General features: G+C 44.5%; 2 protein-coding genes across 5 annotated transcripts in view; both read right to left on the bottom strand.

Annotated features, from left to right (window-relative positions):
- Positions 1–2,796: 2,796 nt before the first annotated feature.
- Positions 2,797–10,084, bottom strand: LOC105105041 (zinc finger protein 134). Of its 4 annotated transcripts, none has more exons than XM_031457387.2 (2): positions 9,726–10,084; positions 2,797–4,520 (listed from the first exon to the last, which is right to left on the bottom strand). In XM_031457387.2, the coding sequence occupies exon 2, from the start codon at positions 4,417–4,419 to the stop codon at positions 3,283–3,285; it is 1,137 nt and encodes a 378-aa protein (XP_031313247.1). In that variant the 5' UTR covers positions 4,420–4,520; positions 9,726–10,084; the 3' UTR covers positions 2,797–3,282. The 4 variants fall into 4 exon arrangements, with proteins under 4 accessions (XP_031313247.1, XP_031313246.1, XP_031313248.1 ...); XM_031457386.2 differs by having other exon boundaries at positions 9,808–10,084; XM_031457388.2 differs by lacking the exon at positions 9,726–10,084 and adding an exon at positions 9,547–9,704.
- Positions 10,085–11,533: 1,449 nt separating this feature from the next.
- LOC105105049 (zinc finger protein 530-like) overlaps positions 11,534–25,315 on the bottom strand; it is a 45,478-nt gene continuing 31,696 nt past the window's right edge. The window contains exons 2-3 of the transcript XR_010382499.1: positions 22,447–23,647; positions 11,534–13,703 (exon numbers count right to left, since the gene is read on the bottom strand). The gene's annotated coding sequence lies outside the window, so the exon portion shown is untranslated. The remainder of the gene's footprint in view (positions 13,704–22,446; positions 23,648–25,315) is intronic.

The following is a 25,315-nucleotide window of genomic DNA, read 5'->3' as shown; positions in this document are numbered from 1 at the left end:
AAAGAAAGACAAATACTATGATTTCATTCACACATGATACACTAAAAATGAATAAATAAGCAATAAAATTGAATAAAATAAATGAACGAACCAAATGAAACACATAGATACAGAGACAGAGCAGTGGTTACCAGAGGAGGAGGGGTGGGGAGGGAGGGGCAGTGAAATGGGTGAAGGGGCTCAGCTGCATGGTGACAAATGGAAACAATTTTTGGTGGTGAGCACAAGGCAGGGTTTGCAGAAGTAGAAATGTAATGTACACAGGAAACTTGCATAATTTTACAAATCAATGGTAACTCAACTTAAATAAAATGTGTCCTAGTAGAAAAACAATGTAAAATCAGCATATGGTTTAACTTGTGTATCACATTTCCAAAGTACAAATAATGACCTGCATTAAAAACGCACCTACATTTATGATAACATAGACCGTTTGCAGCTCTACACGAGCTCCAGGAATCTTTTTGGTATGATGCCCTCTGGCAGTTCTATTCTTTAATGGAGGTACTGGGGACTGAACCCAGGACCTTGTGCATGCTAGGCATAAGATCTATCACCGAATTATTCAAATCAGGCACGGGTGAGGCTCTGGGTGTAACCCACCCTGGGGCACAGATCTTCTCCATCTGCAGATCTCTAAAGCTAGAAAACAAGGTCTCTATTCCCCAAATAAAGTGGAACAGACCTAGAATTCATTATATGTGTACATTTAAAGATATACAGTTTCAAAGGGGGAGAAAATGGAAGGAGAAAAAGAGCCACACGTCCCAAGACATTTTGAAACCAAGCTTGATAAACTACATGCGGTATCGAGGCCTGGAGATAGTACCTGTGGTGCAGGATTCTGCCCACCGGCCCCAAAGCGCCCTTCTGGACTGTAATCTGCTGTATCATGTGTCCTCTCGTGAAAGTGAACAAGGCTTGCAGCCTGTAGGTTTCTCAGCCAGTGTCACACGCATAGAGTACTGGAGGTCCTCCATCCTTCAATTTCATGCTCTTTAGATCCACAGTGCATTCCTAGCAAAATAAAATTTTCAAGAACGTTAAGGGTCTCCTGTAACTATCAGAGATTCACTCCATCAGACAAGAGGCTGGTCTACAGATTTTTTTCTTCCCCAGATAAACCCGTATCTCTGGCTTTTGCCGAGACAGCTGAGGAACACCTTTAAGCTTCCTAGAGGCTCTCCGGTTATACTGAGGGCACTTGCTTAATCACACAATTAAGCTCATTAGACTCAATACCTTTTTTTTTATTAAACATTTTTTTACTGAGTTATAGTCACTGTACAATGTTGTGTCAAATTAGACTCAGTATCTTTTGATCTTGCTGAAATATCAGCAAGGTTGACATTTGCTGAAAGGTTGTGCAGCCACACCCTCAGTTATTTTTCTAGGATACGCTTTCCTGACCATGGATGTCTTAATTTCGTTGTCTTTCACAATTAAAAATGCGCTGAGAATTTCCCAAATCAAGTCTTGGATCTTTTCCATTTAATAATTCTTCCCTGTATTTACTTTTCCCTGTCATATTTTTTTCTATAATCACTAAGAAAAACAAAGCCACATTTCCAACACTTTTGTTGAGAAATTCCTTCAGCTAAATGTCCATAAAAAGTCTTGCCCAACACTATTTGCAGCAACTTTATTTTTAATATTTAGAATCTGGGGGGGGGGCTAAATATCAGTTAAGATACACTGATAAGGTGTGGTGTATCTAGAGAGAATATTACTCAGCAATAGAGAATGAACTATTCATACACACAATAGATGATTCTCAAAATAATGTAAGACAGCAGACAAAAATAAACTATGGTTCTGCTTAGATAAAATTTTAGAGAAGGGAAATCTACCTGTATTCAATCAACAGTTCCCTAGGGACGGCAGGGAGAGCACTAGGAAGGGCACTGGGGGGATCCTGAGGGGCATGAGGTAATGTTGGGGTGGTGGGGATGCCCAGCATCACGTCTCCGGGCGTGATTTCCAATGTGTGCACGTCTACCGAGGCTTACCACGTTAGGCGCGTGCCGCACACCGCACGCCGACTACACCCCTATTCTCAGCCCCAGGGTTCCTGCCCGTGCAGCAGGGACATCAGGTGAAGGGCCTAGGCAGGAACAGAAATTGAGGGAAGCTACCTTCTTTGAAGAAAACTACATCCTTCGCTCCGCCACGGACCCTGGTCACAGGAGGGACCCGGCCCTGGAGATCAGGGGAGCGTCTGCACACCCTGACCTCTCAGCCAGGGACTGGGATGTGTGTGGATGTCCGTCCACAGGCACACCTGCTCTCGTCCGCTGCAGTCTCCCCAATCCCAATCATTCACACCAGTGTTTCTGTCCCAACTGTTTCCTTCCTGGACACAGAAGGTCTTCCAGCCAGCGGCCTGTGCACCGATTCTGGCCTGCAGGGCACAGGGCGCTTGGCAGGTCCTGAAGAAGAGCTGGCCCTCAACGGCGCTGGGGAACGGGGGACACATGGTGGAAACAAGACACTCAAGCCATACTGCTTCCAAACACTGTAGGTTGTTACAACAGCACCCTCCTCAAGGTGATGTCTGGCCCCTCTAATAACTGAAATCCAGACAAAACCAGGCCCGCAACGGCCTGAATTCCCACCTGAGCCTCTGTCAGCAATGGAAACTAACACCAACACTGGACTGAGAACTGTTCTCTGCCAACCTGTTGCTCCATTTAAGGCAAAGCCAGAAACCCCCACACGGTTTACCTCTTCAGTTGAGCAAAGCCTAATTGCTTCCAAACCATTCCAAACAGTGAAAAGAACCTCCAAGGTTAAAGGTGGCTTAAATAATGAAGTCTTTATTAGCACACAAACCAGAGCAACACGAGACAAGCAGTTATCCAGGCTGGGTGCCCTGGAGGCTGGAACAATCTGTCCCAAGTGTCGTGTGAGTCCAACAACGTCCATGAAGTAAAGCTTTTCTGCTACCGGAACACAGCTCAGGACCTCCTGGTTCTAGATGGGTCATGTCCACACGTCTTCCAGGGCGGAGGAAACGCGGACCCCCATTAACTCACATTTCTTATACTTCCCTCCAGGGACTGGAGGGGGTACAAAGTTCCGCCTCCGCTGAGGGTATCAGGGTAACTAGGCTGGTCAGGCTGAAATGGTTCCAGGCACGGGCACTGACACTGACAAATGAGGCAAGGGACCTGAGTGGGTCTCCCCCGTGTCGAGGTTCAGACATATGAAGCTCAACGTCCGATCAACGGCTCCCTCTCGAAGGGTAATCCCTTCCGCGGCCCTGCTGTGCTGGAGGCGCCCCTAAAGCCTTCCGGCAGCGTGAACCTTCTGGTGCCTGATGAGGTGGGAGCTTAAGCTGTACGACTTCCCACACTCACTGCACTCATATGGCCTTTCTCCAGTGTGGACTTTTTGGTGCCGAACAAGGTGGGAGGTTCTGATGAAATCTTTCCCACATTTGCTGCACACAAAAGGCCTCTCACCTGTGTGAACTCTCTGGTGTGCAATAAAGTCAGAGCTGCGACTAAAGAATTTCCCACATTCGATGCATTCAAAAGGTCTTGACTCAGTATGAATTCTCTGGTGTTTAATGAGGGTGTACTTGTGGCCAAAGGATTTCCCACAGTCACTGCAAACATAAGGATTTTCTCCAGTATGGATACTCTCATGCTGAACAAGCGTGGATTTGTGTCTGAAGACTTTCCCGCAATCGTTGCATTTATAAGGTCTCGCTCCATTGTGAACTCTCTGGTGGACAATGAGGTTGGAGTGATGGCTGAAGTACTTCCCACATTCGCCACACTTATAAGGCATCTCTCCAGTGTGAATTCTTTTATGCTGAGTAAGGTTGTCTTTGCGGCTAAAGGTTTTCCCACATTCACTGCATGCATAAGGCCTTTCTCCAGTGTGGATTCTCTGATGCTGGACAAGCGTGGCTTTGCGGCTAAAGGCTTTCCCACATTCGCTGCAGTCGTAAGGCCTTTCTCCAGTGTGGATTCTCTGGTGCTGGACAAGTGTGTCTTTGCGGCTGAAAGCTTTCCCACACTGACTGCACTTGTAATGCATTTGTCCAACGTGAAAGGCTTCCTCGCTCTCAGTGCTCCTCGTCTTCCTTCTGCTGCGGGTGGCCTTTTGCTGGTGACTGCCCAAACTGGCCTGCAAGTTCTGCTCCTGCTCACATGCAAAGGGCTTCTCTTGCAGGAGGGGTTCTTCACAAACTCTGTAGTTCTTCACAAACGAGGTCTTGCCTTTGTCTCCTTTTAAGAGTCTCTCTACACTGTACAGCTTTTGGTGCTGATCAAGGTTTGCACTGACCCAGAATTGTCTCCCACATGCCCCACAAGTGTAAGGTTTCAGTCCATGGTGTGCTTCCTGATGTTCATCCAGGTGCAAAATATCTTTCAAGACGGGGCCACATAACTCACAAGGGTGAGCCATCTGGGCTGATGCACCTGCCTTGGACGTATGAGCACGTGTCACTCACACAGAAATGCTCTGCGCGGGAGATGCCTTTTCATTCTCCACTCCATGCCAACTACCTGAAAGCAGAAAACTGCCATTAGAAGCATGCTGACTTCAGTGGGATGTGTGTCTAGCATGCCCAGGACTTAGTCCACAGGGCTGCTGGCAGGACAAGAGATCTGGGATCAGGTTAAAGAACAGCTGCTGTATAGTTCTGTACTCTCTGGGTCACAGAATGGGGAAGGCCTTGTAAGAGACAAAGACACAGGCTGGGCTGTGGCTCAGGAGGGAGAGTCAGGCAAGATCTACAACTCGCACCCTGCAAATGACTTTTAGAAGGGCCCTGGCTACTGGTGACAGGGGAGCACTTTCCCTGCCAAGCCTAGGAAACCTGATTTTTTTTTTAATTGAAGTACAGTCAGTTACAAGGTGTCAATTTCTGGTATGCAGCACAATGTCCCAGTCATGCATACACATACGTATATTCATTCTCATATTCCTTTTCATTAAAGGTTATTACAAGATTTTGAATACCTGTGCTATACGGTAGAAATTTGTTTTTTTAATCTATTTTTATATATAGTGGTTAACATTTGCAAATCTCAAACTCCCAAACTTACCCCTTCCTACTCCCTTTCCCCTCATAACCATAAAATTGTTCACTATGTCTGTGAGTCTGCTTCTGTTTGTAGCAAATGTGTTTTAAGATGAGTAACTGGTATTCAAAAACCATCTCAGAACATATTTGTGTCTCATGACACATCAGCGGTGTCCAACAGCAGAGAGCTCTACAGGAGGAGCAGGAGAGAGCACTGGTGAGTAGGGTGGACAGTCCTGGGTCACAGACCAAAACAGAAATCACAAGTGTGTGAAGTGTCCAGAATGTGGAGGGAAAGAGAAATAAGGGGTGGCCTACAGCCGGAGCAGTGAACAGGAGTGGGCACAGGACAGGCTTCTGGTGCTATCTGAACCCATCCCTGAAGTCACGTCCTCCCCAAGCTCCCATTCACCAGGCCCGTGCTAGTCCCTTCTCCGATGGCTAGAGTCGTGACATCTCAATCAGGCACTCAGAGTTCTTTCTCCTGCTACAGTTCGGCAACCACAGAGGATCTAGAAAATACAAGTTACAGAAGACAGACAGGGCAAGTGAGTGGGAAAGCACTGGTCTAGGGCAGCCCACCCATGAGAGGTTGAGAGAAAACTAAGAATTACGAAATGAAAGTCTTGAAGGAACAGCCCAATGGGACCCACAAGCAGTGACTGTGACTGTAGTTCATTACACAGGTAGGCTCACGGGAATGTCAATTAAAAGGAAGGGAAAGAACCCAGAGCACAGAGGTATCATGAATGTAGACAGGGCCAGCCACCCAGAACAGGCCAGGCAGGGTGGTACCCACTGGGCGGACCACAAGACTCCTGACCCTCAAATCGTTCCTGGCAAGTCTGGAGCCACAGAAGTTGGGCAGCATGAGGAGCGGAGGAGGCAGTGCGCACAGCCGAGCCCGGGCACCCGGAGGACCTGCGCAATCTGTGTGTGTGTGATGCGTGTGCCTACAGTCCAGCCTAGGAAGGAGACGGCGACCTCAGCGGGGGGAGAAGAGCAGAACACAGCCCAGAACACTGAGCTGTGCAGGGCCTTCAGGAGGGCTGTACGAGCACAGCACAGAAGGCACTGCACTGTGACAGGAGAGTCTCTGAGCCTCATCAAGGAGCCCCCACAGCTCCCAGGAAAAACGCAGACACATCCTCAAAAACCACATGACCCTGCATGAAGGGAATGACCGAACGCCAGGGCAGCCTCTCTCCCCAGGATTCCCAGTCTATCCACATGCATTCCCCTTCCTTCCCAGCTCCCCAAGACAAGACAGCAGGCCCTTGTGTGACTGATGCCTGCTCCTTCCTCATTTCCCATTAATCATTTTGTCCAGCCTAGAACACAAGTGGACAGACAGACACTACAGAGTCTGGGCCTGGCAGGCAAACACCAACCCTTCTCCTGCCAGCTAGTTCCCACGGGGTCCAGAGCTTATGCCTCCCCCACACACAAATTTGAGCTCAACATTCCCCCTAAAGCCCTCAGTACCAGAGCCCCCAGGACATGAATTCAGATTTCACTTCCACATACACACCACTCTTTAGACCACACCTCCATCATGTACACGGAGGCTCACAGCATAGGCACCCCCAGACGTCATCTGCATGCATCACCCAGATAATGACTGGTTAATGCACCCAGGATCGCACCAGTGGATGGCCCCCACTGCCATAGGTATTTCTGAACTCAGCTCTTAAATTCTTCCTTCCTCGATTCAACCTCAGGAATGCCGAACAACGGGCAGATTATCAGATAGAGTCGGCCCTTTTCCACTTTCTGCTGTTGGCTGGTAATGCTACATACCCTCATCAGTCACAGGCTTACCACTAAACCTAACGCTAAACTCTCAGAGTCCACACCCACTGGCCTTCTACCCCCGGCTGACCCCATTTAGGCCTGAGCTAATCTGCCAGCCCGGCTGGAACTCCCCAGGTCCCGCCAAAGGTGACCACAACAACCCTGGAAGCACACAGGGAGGGCAATGAGCACCAGCTTTGGTCTCGCTTCCATCTGCTCTGACTCCTTTACCCGTGTCCATCCCGTGTCTGCTTTCTCCTCAGAAGGCTCCATCAACTGCCAGGACCTATTTTCTCCGCCCACCATGGAGACTAACCTCCCGCTTGCCTTTCAGGTAACTCCTACTTCCACTCTACTGGCTCACCCGCTTCCCAGACTCCTAATGGCACTGCCACCATGACTCAAGGTTCTTTCTCTAAATCTGACACACAGCTCTACCCTAATCCACAGACTGGCCGTCCCCGTGTGGCTGTCACCAATCTGAATCCCTCCTCTGAACGCCAGACCCCTGTGTCCATGACATCTCAACTCAGATGTCTTTGGAACATCAAAGAATGAACATGATCAAAACCTAACTCCTGATGTAAGTTACCTCTGAAAGTTACTCCCACCATCAACTTCACTATCTCAGTTGAGGATTTTATTCTTCCTTATGTCTTCTCAGACCAAAAACTGTGGGGTGTTCCCTGACTCTTCCCCTTCTTTCTCTCATCCTCCACATCAGAAAACCTGGCTGGTCCTACTTTAAAAACAAAAACAAACACAAACAAAAATTCCACCAGAATCCAAGCACTGTCTCTCACCCTCGGGGCCACCAGTCTGGTTCAGCCATCATCAACAGTCCTCTTTCCTCACTCCCATGTCTTTTCTTCACTGTGTAGCAAGGGAAAGCCTGTTATGACCAGACTCAGATCACTCCCTTCTCTGCTCCAAACTTTCCATGGCTCCTGCCACTTTCAGAACAGAGGCCCAGCTCCACAGGCTGCCATTCCAGAGCTGAATCCTGCCTCCCGCTCTCTCATCACCAGACATAATGGAGACCTGAGATTCTGAACACAACCAGTTCAGTCTCAAGTCATGCATTTGCGCATGCTGGTTTCCGAGCCTCAGACAGTTTCACAGTTCATCCCGTTGCTTGCTGGAAATGGAAACCCTTCCATATGCTCCCAGAACGGTTTTCACGGCACAACACCAACGGTAACAACAGGATCCCCAAACCCAATGGCAGGCAAAAGGGTAGGTTGCAATTCCAAAGACACTACTATTCACCATACTGGGTTGCCAAGATTACGGAGAGGTGGGCTGGGTTGACTGAGGACCTCCACACTTTGCACGCACCTCTGTAGGGCTCATAAGCCCTTCTGTCACCACAGCAACCTGGCAGGAAGAGGGAGCAGGGAGTGGCAGGTTACCACAATGGGGTCTGACTGGCTAAACTGTTCCCCTAAGCCCTGCCCTTTGGTGAGGATGATTTTATGTTGTCTAACTTCAGATACTCAGACCTTAGTGTCACCTCCTACTTGCAAATGTTTTTGGTGCAAATGAAGTAATAAGTTCTTTTAAATTCCGGGTTTGTTTTTTAAGAAAACATTAAGACTTTCCATTGTAATCAAATACTTAAAGGCAAACACTTCAGTTGATTATTAAGCATTGGTATAAACATTCTTAATTTGTAACTGCGTCCTTATGTATACTTAGCAGGTATACACAAGTCCTTTCACCAAACCAGCCTAACTGGAGCATACTCCTCTGAAGGGGAGCACACTGGTGGCCCTTCATCAGAGATGCTCATTATTTCTTCTGACCTGGGGAGCGGGGGAACTGATGTACCAGTGCTCTGGTTTGGGGTGGGGCTGCTCCACTAGCCTGGCAGACTTTCCCTCTCCACAGGCTGTGCCTAAGGGGGCACACCGAGTCCACAGGGTAGCAGATCTACAGCAGTTTACACCTTGATCCCCATCTCTCATCAGGCTCCTAACACCCTACAGCCCTCTCCTCCTGATGACACCCGCCATATCCCCTTCATATTCCAGGACCTCTCCTTTCTGGAGGGAATCTTAGAGATGTTCACCCCTTCTTCCTTGCACTCCAATCTCTCACCTCAGGGACCACATAAAGCAACATATTCTCTCCCTAAATCTGACTTGAGGCCTCATTCTTCAGAGGTCTTCAGCCCAACGTGCTCAGCAGAACTCCAGACCAGCACCTCCAGATGGCCATGTGACACCTCTGTTACGACACTTTGGATTTACCACGTCCAAAGTCCAACTCCTGCTCCCCCTGAAAGGTGTCCCTGCTCCAACTTACCCACTTCCATTTTTTCAGACGTTCAGGGGAAAAGCAAAACAAGACTTGGGTATTCCTTCAAACCCCTTTTTCACTTACAGTCATAACTGACGCAGCAGAAAATTCCATTGGTTCTACCTTCAAAACCTCCCCAGAATTTAACAAATTACCCACTCTTCAACCCCTCCTGCCACTGTTCAGGTACAGCCACCTCCACAACATTCCTGGGGTTTGTGGCCCCCCTCACTGGTCTCCCTACATCCACCCTCATCACTTCCACCCCAACCTAGCTTGTTTTCCGCAGAGCGATACTTCGGGATATTTTCAAACATCTTTGACCAGATCACGCCCCTCCACGGCTCCCGGCGTCCTCCTAATGAAGGTACTCGCCTCACCCTGCCCCTGCAGGCATGCCAGCTACTCACACGCTCTGCTCTCGGGTACCAGCACCCAGTTTCCCGAACGCTGCGCGCTCTGTCGCACCCCCAAGCCCCCGCTCGTGCTAGTCGCTCGGCCGGTAACACTCCTCCACGTCTCGTCGCACTGGCTGTTAGAAGTGGTGGTGCCACCCACACACAAGCCCTGGAGCCTGGGCCACACTGACCTCAACAGGCACGGCTCACTCGGAGGCCCACGACCCGGACACGGGGGCGGGACGCGTCGAGTTCCGGGGAACGAGCACCCACCTACGCCGGGTCCCTCACAGCCGCCGCCGCCATCAAAGTCGGGGCACACGGGGTCGGGAAGGGGGCCCAGGCCGGGACCCGGGCACCGCCATCGCTCGGCCCTGGTGGCGGAATGCTCGCGGGCGCTGCCACCGCTGGGGCTGTAGGAATCGGGGGCAGGGTCTCCTCCCAAATCTTCTCGCTGTCACCTCTGAACGGAACCCCACTTCCCGAGATTCCGCTCTGACGGCTCGACCAAGAGCCGACAAAATGTCCGCCGCGAGGAAGACGCCGGAAGTCCCTCCCGGACGACTTCCGCACGCACGGAAACGCCCTTTAACTGAGCCGCCGCTCGCGGCGCAGGGGCGTCTGGGTAATGTGGTTCCCGCGGAGCTCTCGCGGCCTGGGCTGAGGCCGAGGTACCGCAAGGGGCGCCGGGAAGCGGGCCTCGCGGCTCCGGGGACGGGCCGGGGCTTCACTCCGCTTCCGAAGTCGCGCCCGGATCCTTGCGGCGCGGCCCGCCGGGATCGAGGGGCCGCTTAGAAGCGCTCTCCCAGATAGTCCCGAAGCCACGGGATCTGGTGGACGCCGCACGTCAGGTGTCACTTCGAGTCCACTCATACTTCCTTTTTAAAAATACGGACCACGGACGGACGCTCTCAGCCGGTTTCGCGAGCCCGCTGAAGTGGCGGGTCCCGGCGCGGGGAAGGCACGGTGCGGGCGCCCTGCGGCGAGGGGCGCACGAGCTCGCCTCGGACGGAGGCTGCTTTCCCGGAAGGGCTCCGGACAGGGCCTGGGAGGACTGGGGTGGGGTGATTTTGAGGCAGGAGGTCAAGGTCACCGACCGCGTCCAACCCAGGGAGCGGCACTCTTTGGTGCAGATGACATTCTTAGCCCAAGAGCTGAGGTGTATTTATTTCCTTTCAAGGATAGGCCGCCTCTCTGGAAAGAACCATTACACAAGACTTTGTGGGCCAGGACAGTGGCTGACGGGCGCCTCGGCGGAGACGAGCAGAGAGAGATACTGTAGTGTCATGCTTATTCACCGTTCTAGCAAGTATTCAGCGAACTCCTACGGCATTTCAGGCACTGCCTTAAGTGCGAGGAACCAGTGTGAAAACAAGAGACGATGATCCCAGCCATCAGGGAGCTTACCCTGTACTCAACAGAGGAAGAAATATGAAAAAAAAAAAAAATACAGAATTATACACACTGTTAGAACGTGACAGGCACAAAAGGAAGGAGAGGCGGTGAGGGCACGGGGAAGTGAGGAAATGACATGTAATACTACACAGCCAAGGGAGGCGGATTTGTGCCTGGGTCTTAACTTATAAAGGTGACTTAGTGACAAAAGATGGGCAAGGAAGTCCGAAAGTGCAGGCCTAGTCGGGAAGAGCGTTCAGGGGAGCCTGACTGAAGTTTGGTCAAGGAGACCCTTTGTCAGATCTGACCCCTAAATATCAGTAATTAGGGAATGCATTATTTAACTACTTTTTTTTAAATGAAAAAATGTTACAAACTAACATAAAAGTAGTAAACTATAAAGTACACTAAATTTATTTAAATTGAATTATTTTTATCATAAACGATTTTGATTATTTCACCAAGTAGACACAAATCTCAGCGATCTCTGATCTCTCCTATGAAGAGCTGTGATCACTGATGTGACTGCCAACACCCACCAGAAAAAGATGTTGTCGTGGGGTCTGGCAAGCCGGTGAGAAAAGAACTTACCAAAGACAAAGGGTGAAAACAGAAAAGGGGTTTATTAGGTACAGTCACAGAACAGCAGCCACACAGACTAGGGGTGCCTGTGTGTGCGCAGGGGGCCGGTTACTGAGGTCTTTTATAAGACAGGGTAAACTTTTAACTCGTGCTTACACAACATCAGGCACAAAGAGGGTCACAGGATGCACATGTGCACACTTCTCTGACTGATGCGGAGTTAACAGGGGAGAGGGGTTGTGAAGGGTAGGGCTAGGGATTTTGGTAGGGGGTCATGCCCGGTTCTGGGTCAGGCTTCCAGGGTTCCTGGCATTGTATAGATGACCATTAGCTCAGCTAAGGCAAGTATATATTAGGAAAGATGGGGGGGGGGTTGTTCTTGATTTGTCTTTAAGGGCCAGCAGCCAGGTGTCTTGACGGGCCTTGGAGCAGGAATCTGCCAGATGTCCGTGGACCCCACAGAAGCTGGCTCCCATGCTATTACTTTACATAGTGGGAGAGGAATGTTCTTTGTGTTTTCTGATCTATGTCTTCCTGACTTGAGTGACTAGGGCACAGGTAGATGTCTTGTGACTGGAGCCCCCTTGGCTCAATATGGGGCCTCTTACTTGTCCCCAAACCCCACAGATATCACCTACTTTCCTTTCTCACCACACTATATACCATATACTGTTTGTCAAATGCCATGAACTTCCTCCAATTTTTGAAGTCCACCTGTGCCCTGCCAATTCAGGGTATTTCCAGGTCATTTTATTTGCACGTGAAACACCTTTCACTTACTCTGCTTTGATAATGCAAATACATCTTTTGGATGTCATTTCAAAGTCTGCATCAACAGTGAGTTTCCACTCCAGAACTCCCAAACACTGACAGTCTTCCCATAGGTCATGATCTTTATTGCCTGATGTTCTCCAGTGACCAGCATTATATAATTTTAGAAAGTCATCACTGAGTCATTTACTCCATGTTCATTTCTGGCAATCTTATAAGCAGTGGGAAGCCAGGGTCCATTTTTGCTGTCACTCCATACTGAATCCCAATATGGTGACAGATTACCTGGCATAAAACACAAGCCTACGAACCATGATAGGATGTCTTAGAGGGAACTTACTGTCCAGAGACCACACTTGGGAAAATTACTCTTTTCAGCAGAAGGCAGAGTGGAAGTGAGAGGCACTGGTATCGATGCCAAAGAGCAGAAGGGGCTGAATGTTGGGAATCTGGAAGACAGCACTGCAGAGGTGTTCATGAGTGAGTGGCTTGGGTTCACGATCAGTGTTACCAAAAAACACAAAATGGAGGAGAGAAGAGAAAAGAAGATGCACCAGGATCAGGATGATGCGTGTGGCTCTGGCTTCACATGAAGGTCTGGGGGAGAGGCTGTTGCTGTGAAGGTGCTGGACTCCCCGCTTGTGCCCTTGCAGGACAAGGACCATGGAGTCACCTGCCCAGGCCACGAGGCCCAAACACATAACATCAATGAAAACGAACACAGATGCATGCAGTGGGACTACAGATTTGTTTGGTACGGGTGAATTACCATAGCCATAACTTCCTCGCATACTCATGTTTGTGCTCTTCCTTGGTGCAGTAACATTCATGGCATTAATGATGTTTAACAGGAGATGCAGGATCCAGCAGAGAAAACAGCAGAAGCCAGTGCACACTGGGAATCTAATCTTGAGCTCTCTCCACTTAGAGGTTTTGGGGTTGAGCTTAATGGCCTGGAAGAGACTGAGAAGGCAGGTGGTGCTAAGGCGAACCCCTCTGGCCACTCTCTGTAAACAGAAGACAAGTTTAAGTTTACATCCAATATCATGCAGGAAATATTTTATTTTAGTACACTTTATAGTTTACCATTCTTTTAGCTTAGTTTACAGTATTTTTTTCATTTAAAAAAGTAGTAAAATAATGCATTTCTCTACAAGTTTCCACCAAATATGAGAAAAAGGAAACAGAAGTGGGACATAACCTAAACTGAAGCAATAATCATTCCTTACTGTAGGATCACATAGCAGGTCCATGATGAATGTCACAATGGGCGGATGAAGAGGTCCAGAGGGCAATACAAGAACCTGTGAGTACTGGCTGGAGGGAAGATGAACTGAGTTGGCCCTGGGTTGTTTATGTTGTAGCTGTGATGAGTCCATGGGTGGTCCACCCTCTTTTCTTTTGCAGATGCTTCAAAAGATCTGTATTGAAGTTGGAAACTATTTGTTGCAGTAATTGAGAAACACCGAGTTTGCTCTCTGCTTGCTGTGACTTTGTTACCTTGTTCCCTACAGTACCACATACTTCCTTATTTGGCATGCTTACCCTGTTATTTTCAGACTGGAATTCACTGAAATCTCTTTGTATTACTTCTTTCTCACCATCTTCCTAAGCCAGCACCAACAATCTAAATGCCTTCATTTCAGGAGAGGGGAAAAACAGCCAGCCATGTAGGTAGAGTTGCAAAGTGGGGAACGCAAGACCCCACCGAGTAGGTTGGTGTTTCCCAGGGGCAGCCAAGTTTTTACTTATATTGTAATATCAACACACCCAGGTGGTTTCTGCAATAGTCTCAATTTTCATAAAAACAAGGTTCCAATTAAAATACTACCAGGCAGACAAGAGACCTACTCTTTAGGAGTAGCATCTTGGCTCCCAACCAGGAGCCTCAGCAATAAAGAAAGGTGCAGTATATAAAGAGGGCACTACCTCATGTTCAACTTTGATCTCTTCCAAAATCACTAGTGTGAGCTGGCCTTGAGATGAGTTAAGGCCGTGGGACCCAAGGCCACGATCAGAGCATGTTTCTACTGTGCAGTAAACAATTGCTGTACGCATGCGTCAATTATATAAGATTTAAAACAAAGAAAATAGAAGTACGCATGTGCTAGAGATATTCTGTAAGCCTAATGAACAAAGAAACTCAGATTGCGCATGTGCTGGCAGAGAACAGATACAAAGCAGAACAGGTGCATCACAGGCGCACACCTCGCTGTGGCAATAAAGTGCTGTTAACCCCGTGGTGTCTCCGGCTGAAGTCTGGCGGTATGGCAACTCCTCGTGCATTTTTTCGTTTGGGCTGCTCACCTCCTAGAACCCCACGTCAGCCTCCCTCGGCTGACAACTGGGTACTGGTAGTTTCGCCTTTTCTTTTTTATATTTGTATTGCAGTGGTTAAATATTAGTAGCACTTCAAAATTGTTCAGAAATGAGATCACAATGCTGCACACACACCACCACTTTTTGTTCAATATATTTCAAGCATGGTCCATCAGTAAGGTGAAATATTATCCTGGGTTTATTTACGGAAATCACAAAACCACAACTAACCATTCAGAGAGAAATGCAGGTGCATAATGGCTAAATATAATGAATAAAATAAATTCTTATTAATGCTATTAAGTATTTAGAATACACATATATACTATGTTTAAAAATTAGTAATATACAATATTCTTCTCTACAATGTTGTATCTAAAAATGAGGGAAAATGTTATGAGAGATACTTAGTTGTGCTATTCAACCATAAAATTAAAGAAATATAAAAGAAACATTAAAAGAAAATGTATGACTTTTAAAAAAAGATCTAAATAAAGGAGAGATAAGCTTTATGGTCCCACATGGGAAGCTTTAATATTGTAAATAAATTCATTAAAAAATCAAAGTATGCTTATTAAATAATGTAATTTGTAATCAAATAATATTTACAAGTTTCCTGGGATAGTGAAAAAGAGAAATAAATGAAACTGAGTTTAAGGGGAGAATTAAGTCTATCAGTTACTGAAAAAATGCAATTACAGCTTGGTTTTTGATCAATAATTAGACAGTAAAACTGACGCTATGAAACAGATTATGAACAGAGTCTACAAAATGTTTTAAAGCACTGATATGCAGGGAGGTAGGCAGATAAATAGAGATATAAAATTGGATAGATATTTTTGTACATAAAGCAGACAGATAGATTTACAGCTATGAAAAAACAGAAACAGTGTGAGTAAAAATGAATTTTAAAATTAGTTGGAAAAGAAAAGTCAATATAAATTATTAAAATACTGGTACACTTATTTGAAAAACTAAAGTTAAATTTCTACTACATGACATTTAGACAAATAAAAACATTTATATACATGTTTTTAAGTGTTTTAATATTTAATAAAAACATGTATATAACTACAAAAATCTGAATCTAACAGATAAACTGTATAGGACTGTATATATATTTTTAAAACATGATTTGTGATAAGTACTTAGTAAGCAATGTATAAAATAGAAGTCATACAGTAATTTAAACTTACTGGAAGATCGTCATTTTAAGTGAAGTAAGGCAGAAACAGAAAGAAAAATACCATATATCATTCTATGTGGGATCTAAAAAAGGAAACAAAAAGACACTAACAAACTCATCTCCAAAACAGAAACAGACTTAGTAAACAATCTTATGATTACCAGGGTAAACGGGGTGGGAATGGATAAACTGGGAGTTCAGGATTTGCAAATATTAACCACTATATATAAAAACAGATTAAAATCTTTTTTTCTGTATAGCACAGGGAACTATATTCAATATCTTACAGTAACCTATGATGAAAAATATGAAAACGAATATATGTATGTATATGTATGACATTGTGCTGTACACCAGAAATTGACACATTATAACTGACACATTGTAACTGACTATACTTCAATTAAAAAACTTATTGGAGTAGGTGAAAATATACAATTTATGTATGTTAAAAGGCATGAAAAAATTAAAATATAAAGATGAAGCACAACAGAAGATACCTTACACAACAATAGAAAGGAGAGATTAATATTCTATGTGTCCTCCCTTATTAATAAGATAAATGATCATACATTTTAACACTGAAAGTTAAACATTTCTCAAGAGAAAAATACAACATATAACATAAATATAAAATGAGGTTTGTCTCAGAAATTTTCATGCAAACACATAAAACATTTAAAAGAAGATATCATTTTATATGTAAAAATACACTCATTTGCCAGATATTTAATTCAGGTTCACATCCTTACTTTGCATAATAAATATTCTCACTGGAATCTCATCTAACTTTGTTGAGACAAACATAAAATAAATATGATTTCTTGGTTTGAAAATCTTTATAATGGTGTAAGAGTAGGATTTTTCTAGATTTATAAAATATTATTATTAATTGTAAAAATCTTCAGTTCCATTATCCACACTTACTTAGATAGTAGTTTTTTATAAAGTACCTGAATGGTAGATGTTTTCCAGAAAATTAAATCAGTATTCATCAAATAAGAACTGTCTTCATTTTTATAATGATCTTTCACTTGTTTATATTAATAGGCAATAATGGATCAAGTTATAATAAATATATAAATGAATTAAAGTTTGGGAAACATTGGAATCTTAGTAAAGTACAGATTAATTAAGAAAAGAAATGATAATGAATCACAGCATTAAAAATTTAAGAAATCACTGGTAAAATTTTTAAAAATAAACTTTAGAAACGGATTAACAAGTCCAAATGAGAGAAAGACATAGGAGGGTTGCCCATGAATCATTATCGTAATAAAGATAAACCATAAAATTGAATTTAATAATAATCTGATATTTCAATTAAGCAGGAGTAAGAACAACAGAACTTGGGTAAATAACGTAGACACAAACGTTTTGTCAATTCTGGTCCCATATCACCTTTAAGAAATGCAGACATTCATGCAAAAATAAAACCCCATCTCATTTCTTTGATCAAATTGCTGTCTCTGGAGGCACAACTAGGAATTACACTGGGCACATTTTCCTTCATGGCAAAGTGACAGAATAATCCCTATCAAAAGCTCCTCTGACTGGGATCTCAGTGGTCAGAATAGACCAAGTTATTACTACTTCTAAAGTCAAGTCGGGGTCATGACTTTAGAAACCACAACAGATTCAAAGCAGCTGCTGAAGTTCAGGGAATTTCTAAGGATCTTTACATCTAGTTAAACGTCAGAGTTACATGTAGACTTTAATGCAGTATTATTACCTGATGATCCCTGCTCCCTAAACCCAGAATTTCAGAGAGTTACCAATATATAAAGAGGAATATTTCCTGAGAGTTCCCAAGAACTAAAAGGGACAGCCCAAGGAAAGGAATGTTGGGGGTCTGACTTCCTGGGAACTCTCAGAAAAGATCCCTCCTTATACACTGGTCTCCATGGTCTCACTTCAGGAAAATAAGATTATATTCACACACAATATTCCTTAAAATGTTTTCTAAGGAATATCGTATTTCTCTAAGAATTTATCTCTTTACCTAAAAGGAAGTTCCACTTACCAAACACAACTGTCACATCCTGCTGGGAGAACCCACTGTGGTCACATTTGGAGCATGTGTGCCAAGGGGACAACCCCTGAGACAAAGGTCTGAGACACCATGAGCTCATCGCCTGCTGGGGAGTAATTATTTCACATGTAATTGCAGTGACAGCGTCTGCATGGGGAGTTGAGATTATCTCTGAAAAAAATTATAAAATGTACAAACTACTAGAAGTTATTAGTATGGTTAATTAATTTGTTCAGAAAGAGAAGCAGGAACAGCCTGGGGAAAACAAGGTTAAATAGTCTGAAAAGTATCAGGTGGAAATGACAGATGAGACAAAGACATTAAGATGTGTGAAGTGAAAGGAGAAGGATTAGCTCAAGGCTGGGCTGTGTCTCTGGTCTAAAACTGCTCTAAAAAAATAAAACTTATATAAAAAAACTTTTTAAGTGAAAGCTGAGAAGTTTGAAGGTGTTGAATCTGTGATATCCACTAGATGTCCAGGAATAAGTTGCAAGTAAATAGATAATCACTTGATTTTTGGATGGAGATATACATTTGGAAGTTTTGAGCTTGTTAATATTTACAACCAGGCCACTGTAGAAGATTACCAAAAGAATGTGTACAGACTGTGAAGAGAGAAATACCTGCTGACTGAGTTCTTGTTTATTATAATATTAAGGGAATGCATTAAAAAACAATGCTAGCATATTCATTTAAGAATTACAAAAAAAAATCAACGGTGTGAAAAGCTGCTGAAAGAACTTGAACAAAAATCTTGGATGACACTATTGTGTTTAGAAATTCATTAATCATGATGGAGTTGAGAAGATAAAACCTCTCATTTGAATGAGTGAGAACCACGTAGGAGTTTAGGTAATAGAAACAAAAAGAGAAAATGCTCATAAAGCTTTAGCCATAAAGGGTGAGAGGAAAACATGGTAGAACAGAAAATGTACTAGATCATAGTGTGAAGGGTAGTTATTTTATGAAGGACACAAGTTTTTTTGATGTTATTTGTAAAAGAGATGAAAAGACTGAAGATAAGTGATGGGGGATTTATCAGTGAAAAGATTTGATAAACCAAGAACAAAACCCCCCAAATGCTGAGACAGGGGAAAGTCACCCTGAGGTGCCATTAATGGGGGCATTGGCCCTAAACTGAGGTGAGGCATCGCTTCCATTTTAACACAAGAAGAGATTTGTTTTAGATGTGAGAGGCAGAGGGTGTTGTCAAATGAAATCAAATGATTTTCTTTTCTCTGTTATAAAGTCAGCAGAATATTAATATAGACAGAAGTAATCCTGGGGGAACTTTATAAAATAACAAACAGTCTTAAGATTCTTGAAGTGTCTGGTGGATCTGCTGAGCTAGGAACACCAAGCTTGACACGCAAGCAGCAAAGAGGGGAAGGTGGTGCTGGCATAAAGGCCAGCCGGAGGATTTGGGTGACGTCCTTGACCAGGATTTGGAAGCCTTTAAGTGACAGGTCAGTAATGACATCCCTTTGAGTAGATGGACCTAACATAAACAGTAGGACAATCAGACTAGAAGAGGTCCTATGTTATCTGGACATTCCCTAACTAAGTGACAGAAGGTTTGAAGGTGGTGGCAGTTAGTAAGACTACGAAGTAATCAAAATGTGGAGTCTTTTCAGCCAACAGGAGCAGTGGAACGTTAGAGCAGTGATTGGCGAGCTCAGGAAATTATGCAGCTCTAAAGAGCAGACAACATGTTTGTGAGCCCAGCGATGGATCTGGCCTTCCCTGTATCTGTAGTCATCTTATGCTCCACACTGTAAGCATGGACCAAGGGTTACTGGGGCAGGGTGCAAGCACACTCCCCTAACTGCTGGGGTCTAGTGGTTGTGCTGGAAGGGCAGTTCCCACTAGAACCATAAATAGGAATTATGTACTTTACTGCAAATAGCCTATAACCTGCCATGAAGATGCTACTGGGTCCATAATAATTGAAGTGGGGTGAGTGTACAAAGCAAAAATAAGATTTCAAGAAGCCCTTAGCATTCTGAATGTGATTCAAAGGATGCAGATTTAGGGTGAAAACAAAACAAAACAAAACAAAACTTACAGATTAAAAAAAAAATCTTAAAACTACAACTCCTTAGATTTTAAAAAATCTTAGAACTGCAACTCACCTTTGCAATATGTATTCCCTTGAAACAAAAGGGAACTATAGGCATACGTCATTTACTGTGCTCTGCAGATACTGTGTTTCTCACAAATTGAAGATCTGTGGCAACCCTGCCTCATGCAAGTCTATCAGTATATTTTTCCAATGGCATTTGCTCACTTAATGTCTGTGTCACATTTCGGTAATTCTCCCAACATTTCAAACTTCTTCATTATTATCATATTTGTTATGCAAAAAAATTATGACTCACTGAAGGCTCAGATGATGGTTAGCATTTTTTTAGCATCAAATTGTTTTTTAATTAAAGTATGTAAATTTTTTAAAGACATAATGCTATTTATTGCACACTTAATAGCCTACAAGATAGCGTAAACATAATTTTTATAGGCACTGGGAGACTAACAAATTCATGTGACTTGCTTTATTGCAATATTTACTTTATTGCAGTGGTCTAGAACTGAACTCAAAACATCTGAGGAATGTCTGTAGTGAGGCTCTTTGTAAGAGATGGTGGCTGAGCAAATGGAACATGGAGACTGCAGCAAAGGTTCTTTGGGCTGATAAAAATGTAGGTGGACATTATGCAATGAGGAATGCCCTCAATAAAATTTCCTCACCATCAATGCCCTCAATAAAATTTCCATGCACAGACTATCCTAAAGTTTAACTCCAAGTTTAATGGTACTGATTGATATGAAGATCTTTTAAACTTTTTCCCCTCTTCCCCCAACACCCTAAACTGGTTTTAATTTAAGAACATCACAATAATTTCATAGCCAGAGAAAGATTAAGCACTTTGTATTTTCCTAATGCATTTTAGATAATCAGGCTTCACATCATGTTGCATCATTCGAGCGCTACTGATTCTCCTCACTGTAACTGGGAGAAATTATGTTCTAGATACTGCACTTGCAGAAGTATAGTAGGTTGTCACAGCTGTGCGCTCTTGGGTGGTCTTTGGGCCTACAAGAATGCTGGCACTCAGGCCACTTATTAGGACCACGACGCCAGCAGTCTTTCCTAGAAGGCCTAGGGCATTGTGTGCCTTTCATGGACACCAAATACATCATTCCAACACCAATTCACCGATCCTCCAACACCAACTGGGTGTCCTACAATTCAGTTCAGTTCTGACACTAACTACTCGGAGTTAGTGCAGACCCCCCAGGCTAAGGATTTAGTCCCAGCCACAAAATGGGCCCCAAGGCTACCTCCACTTCTGCCAGGTCAACTACAAATCTGGTTTGGTAATTTGATAGAATGACTCATAGAATTCAGGAAAATGCTACACTTACAATTTATTTTAAAGGACACAAGTCAACAGACAGATAAAGAAGTGTGGTCCAGAAGAACCCAAGTGCAGGAGCCTCTAACCCAGTGCAGTCAGGGTACAGCCCACTTCCTGGCTGGACGTGTTTACCAACACAGAAAACCCCCAATCCCTATTGTTTAGGGGTTTTTATGAAGGTGTCCTAACATGACATAGGCCTGGTTGACTAAATCATTGGCCACTGGTGACTGAGCTCCATCTCCAGCTCCTTCCCCTCCTCAGATGTCAGGGGCAGGTTTAAAAGTTCTAAGGCTCTAAGGTCTGGCGACCAGCACCCATCCTGAAGCTCTTTATTGCCCTCCACCTTGAGTCATTTCGTTATCATGCCAAAGCCACTCTCATCACTTAGGAAATTCCAAGGGTTTTGGAAGACTCCCCGCCAGACACTGGGGACACACACCAAGTATTTACTTTTTTATTTTACTACAGACAGGAATACAGCTTAGGCAACAATTAGCCAGAGATTTTCGGCCATCACGCTGTCCCTTCTGAGGCCCTCGTGAAAGCTATCTACCCGCTCACACCAGCAGAGTCAAATACTTTTTTTCAAACCACCTCCACATAGTGAATAAAAATTTTAAGATTAAAGGTGACTTAAACAATAAGACTTTTACTACTGCACGAGCCAGAGCACTGTGCACCAGACAATTCCCAGGTTGCTGACCTGGAGGCTAGAACATCCATCAAAAGTATCACCTAAGACCAACAATGCCACGAAGAAGGTAAAGCCACCAACAGTTCCTAGACTGGATCTTTGGGGCCAAAAGTGGGTCAGATCCATGCCATAACTAGTCAGAGAGAAAAGGGGAACCCTCTAGGGGCTCAGACTGCAATCTCCTCTAGAGAATGGGAGACAGAGCAAACACTTGTCTTCTCTGAGCGTGCTGTGGTGATGACTGCACACTAGAGGACCTGCCAGGTGGAAGAGGCAAGATGACTTCTGCCACAGAACCAGGCAGTGACTTATGGCAAGGGTTCTGAGCAGATTAAAATATGAGACCTAGCCCCTTAAGACTTCTCACATACCTGGAACTCACGGCAGATGGTTCCTCACACAGGCTCTCACCGAACAAAGAGAGAGCACGTTCCTTAAAGTCTAAGGCTGTTATTTTATGCAGATTCCTGCAAGCAGGAGGCTTTTCCACATGTGATGAATTCATAAAACTTACCTGAGTTGTGAAATTTTGGTGTTGACTGAACGTTTTCTCACGGCGGCTGCCCTCTTGAGAACTTTTTCTAGTGTGAACTTGATGGTGTTGAATGAGGTTATAGTTTTGGCTAAATGACTTTCCACATTCACTGCATTCATAAGGCCTTTCTGAAGTGTGAATTCTCTGATGTAGAATGAGGCTGACGCTTTGGCTAAAGGATTTCCCACAGTCGCTGCATTCATATGGCCCTTCTCCAGTGTGAACTCTGCAGTGCTGAATAAGGCTGGCGCTTTGGTAAAGATTTCTCACATTTGCCACATTCATAAGGCCTTGCCTTCTGTGAATTCTCTGGATGAACAAGGCTGGAATTTTGTCTAAAGAATTTGCCACAGTCGACACAATTCTAAGGCCTCACTGCAGTGTGAATTCTCTGGTGCTGAACAAGTCTGGATTTGCACCCAAAAGCTGTCCCATATTTGCCACATTCATGAGGCCTTTCTCTAGTGTGAATATTCTGGTGCTGAAAACGTTTATATTTGAACCGGAAGGCCTTCCCACATTCACTGCACTCAAAAGGTCTTTCTCCAGTGTGAACTGTCTTGTGTTGAACAAATGTGTGCTTGTAGCTGAAGGATTTCCCACATTCACCGCACTCGTACAGTCCTTCTCCAGTGTGGATTCTTTGGTGCTGAACAAGTGTATATGTTTCCGGCAGAAGGCTTTCCCACATTCACACTTGTAAGCACTCTTTCTTTTGTGGAAGGCCTCCTCACACTCAGTACTGCTGTGTATGCTTAGTACCACTTTGGGAGTGACCTGGTGCTGAAAAAGGCCCACAGTGGCCAAAAAGTCCTTTCCATCTGGCCCACCAGTGAAAGGCTTCCCTGATGAACGGATTCCATGGCTCTTCATGAAGGAGGCCCCGTCCATGACCTTGCTGTAGGGTTTCTTCCTACTGTGCCCCTCTGTTGTTGCCGACGATTCCCACTGAAACAGAGTGGTTCTCCACATGCCACACATGTGTATGATTTCTGCCCAGTATGTGTTCCTTCATGCTCAGCATCGTATGAAATCTCTTCCATGACAGGAACACACATCTCACAGAGACAAGCCTTCTGGGTTGATGGATCTGGCTTTAGAGCCCTGATCTGCAGCATTCTCTCCAGAGAAACACTCTGTCCTGAAGGAGCCTCTTCACTGTCTATGTCACACAAACCGCCTGAAAACAGAGAAGTGTGAGTTAAGTACATGTTGTCTTTGGGGACAGGTGGCAGCCACATCACAAATGTGTGCCTGACACATCAAAGAATGAATACATGAGGTTGTATTCAGGAGGAGGGAGGTTAAGTCAGGATGGGGAACAGGCTGTTTTGAAGCACTAGGACTCGAAAAAGTCACAGAAGTAGGGAAGCCTCACAAAATGAAAACCTAAGAATGGGACACAGCACAGTGAGGAGAGGCAGGCAGTTTTCAACCCCCTCCTCTGAGGATGACCTTCAGCTACCGCTACACGTGAGTGTCGTGCAGAAGTTTTCTGTCTAGGAATAGAAAAAGTCGATTGCACGTAGTAAGTGGTGTTCAAGGGCTACTAAGGATATCTGCCCACAACCTGTTCACTGTGAGCCGATGCTGGAGAACATTACAGAGAGAGCAGTAAAGAGGAATGGGTAATGGGTAGAGGCAGGAAAATCGAGAGTAGCCAGGGTCTAGAAGTCAGAGTTAAAATGAGAAGCCGGCCAACAAAAACAGATGTATGGATCAATGGAACACAATAGAGCCCAGAAATAAACCCACAGACCTACGGTCAATTAATCTTCGAAAAAGGAGGCATGAACATACAATGGAGAAAAGGCAGTCTCTTCAGCAAGTGGTGTTGGGAAAACTAGACTGCAGCATGTAAATCAATGAAGTTATAACACTCCCTCACTCCATTCACACAAATAAACTCAAAATGGCTTGAAGACTTAAACATAAGATAGGGCACGATAAACCTCCTAGAAGAAAACATAGGCAAAACATTCTCTGACATACAACTCAGCAATGTTCTCCTAGGGCAGTCTACCCAGGCAATCGAAATAAAAGCAAAAATAAACAAAAGGGACCTAATTGCACTTAGAAGCTTTTGCACAGCAAAGGAAACCATGAGCAAAACAAAACGACAGTCTACGGACTGGGAGAAAATATCTGCAAACGATGCGGCCGACAAGGGCTTAATTTCCAGAATATATAAACAGCTCATACATCTTAATAATAAAAAAAAACAACCCAATCCAAAAATGGGCAGAAGACCTAAACAAGCAGTTCTCCAATGAAGACATACAAATGGCCAATAAGCACATGAAAAAAATACTCAATATCACTAATTATCAGAGAAATGCAAATCAAAACTACAATAAGGTATCACTTCACACCAGTCAGAATGGCCATCATTCACAAGTCCACAAACAATAAATGCTGGAGAGGCTGTGGAGAAAAGGGAACCCTCCTACACTGTTGGTGGGAATGTAGTTTGGTGCAGCCATTATGGAAAGCAGTATGGAGATTCCCCAAAATAGACTTACCGTATGATCCAGCAAACCCATTCCAGGGTATATATCTGCAGGAACTCTAATTCGAAAAGATACACACACCTCACTGTTCATAGCAGCACTATTTACAATAGGCAAGACATGGAAACAACCTAAATGTCCATCAACAGATGACTGGATAAAGTTGTGGTATATTTATACAGTGGAATACTACTCAGCCATAAAAAACAAAATAATGCCATCTGCAGCAACATGGATGAACCTGGAGATTGTCGTTCTACGTAAGCGAGAAAGAAGAAAAAGAAAAATACCATATGATACTCATATGTGGAATCTAAAAAAGAAAAAAGAAGACACTA

This window comes from Camelus dromedarius, chromosome 9 (genome assembly GCF_036321535.1).
Source record: "Camelus dromedarius isolate mCamDro1 chromosome 9, mCamDro1.pat, whole genome shotgun sequence".
Classification (NCBI taxonomy): Eukaryota; Metazoa; Chordata; class Mammalia; order Artiodactyla; family Camelidae; genus Camelus; species Camelus dromedarius.
The sequence above is the reverse complement of the archived record's forward strand: the minus strand, read 5'-3'. Positions and strand labels throughout refer to the sequence as shown.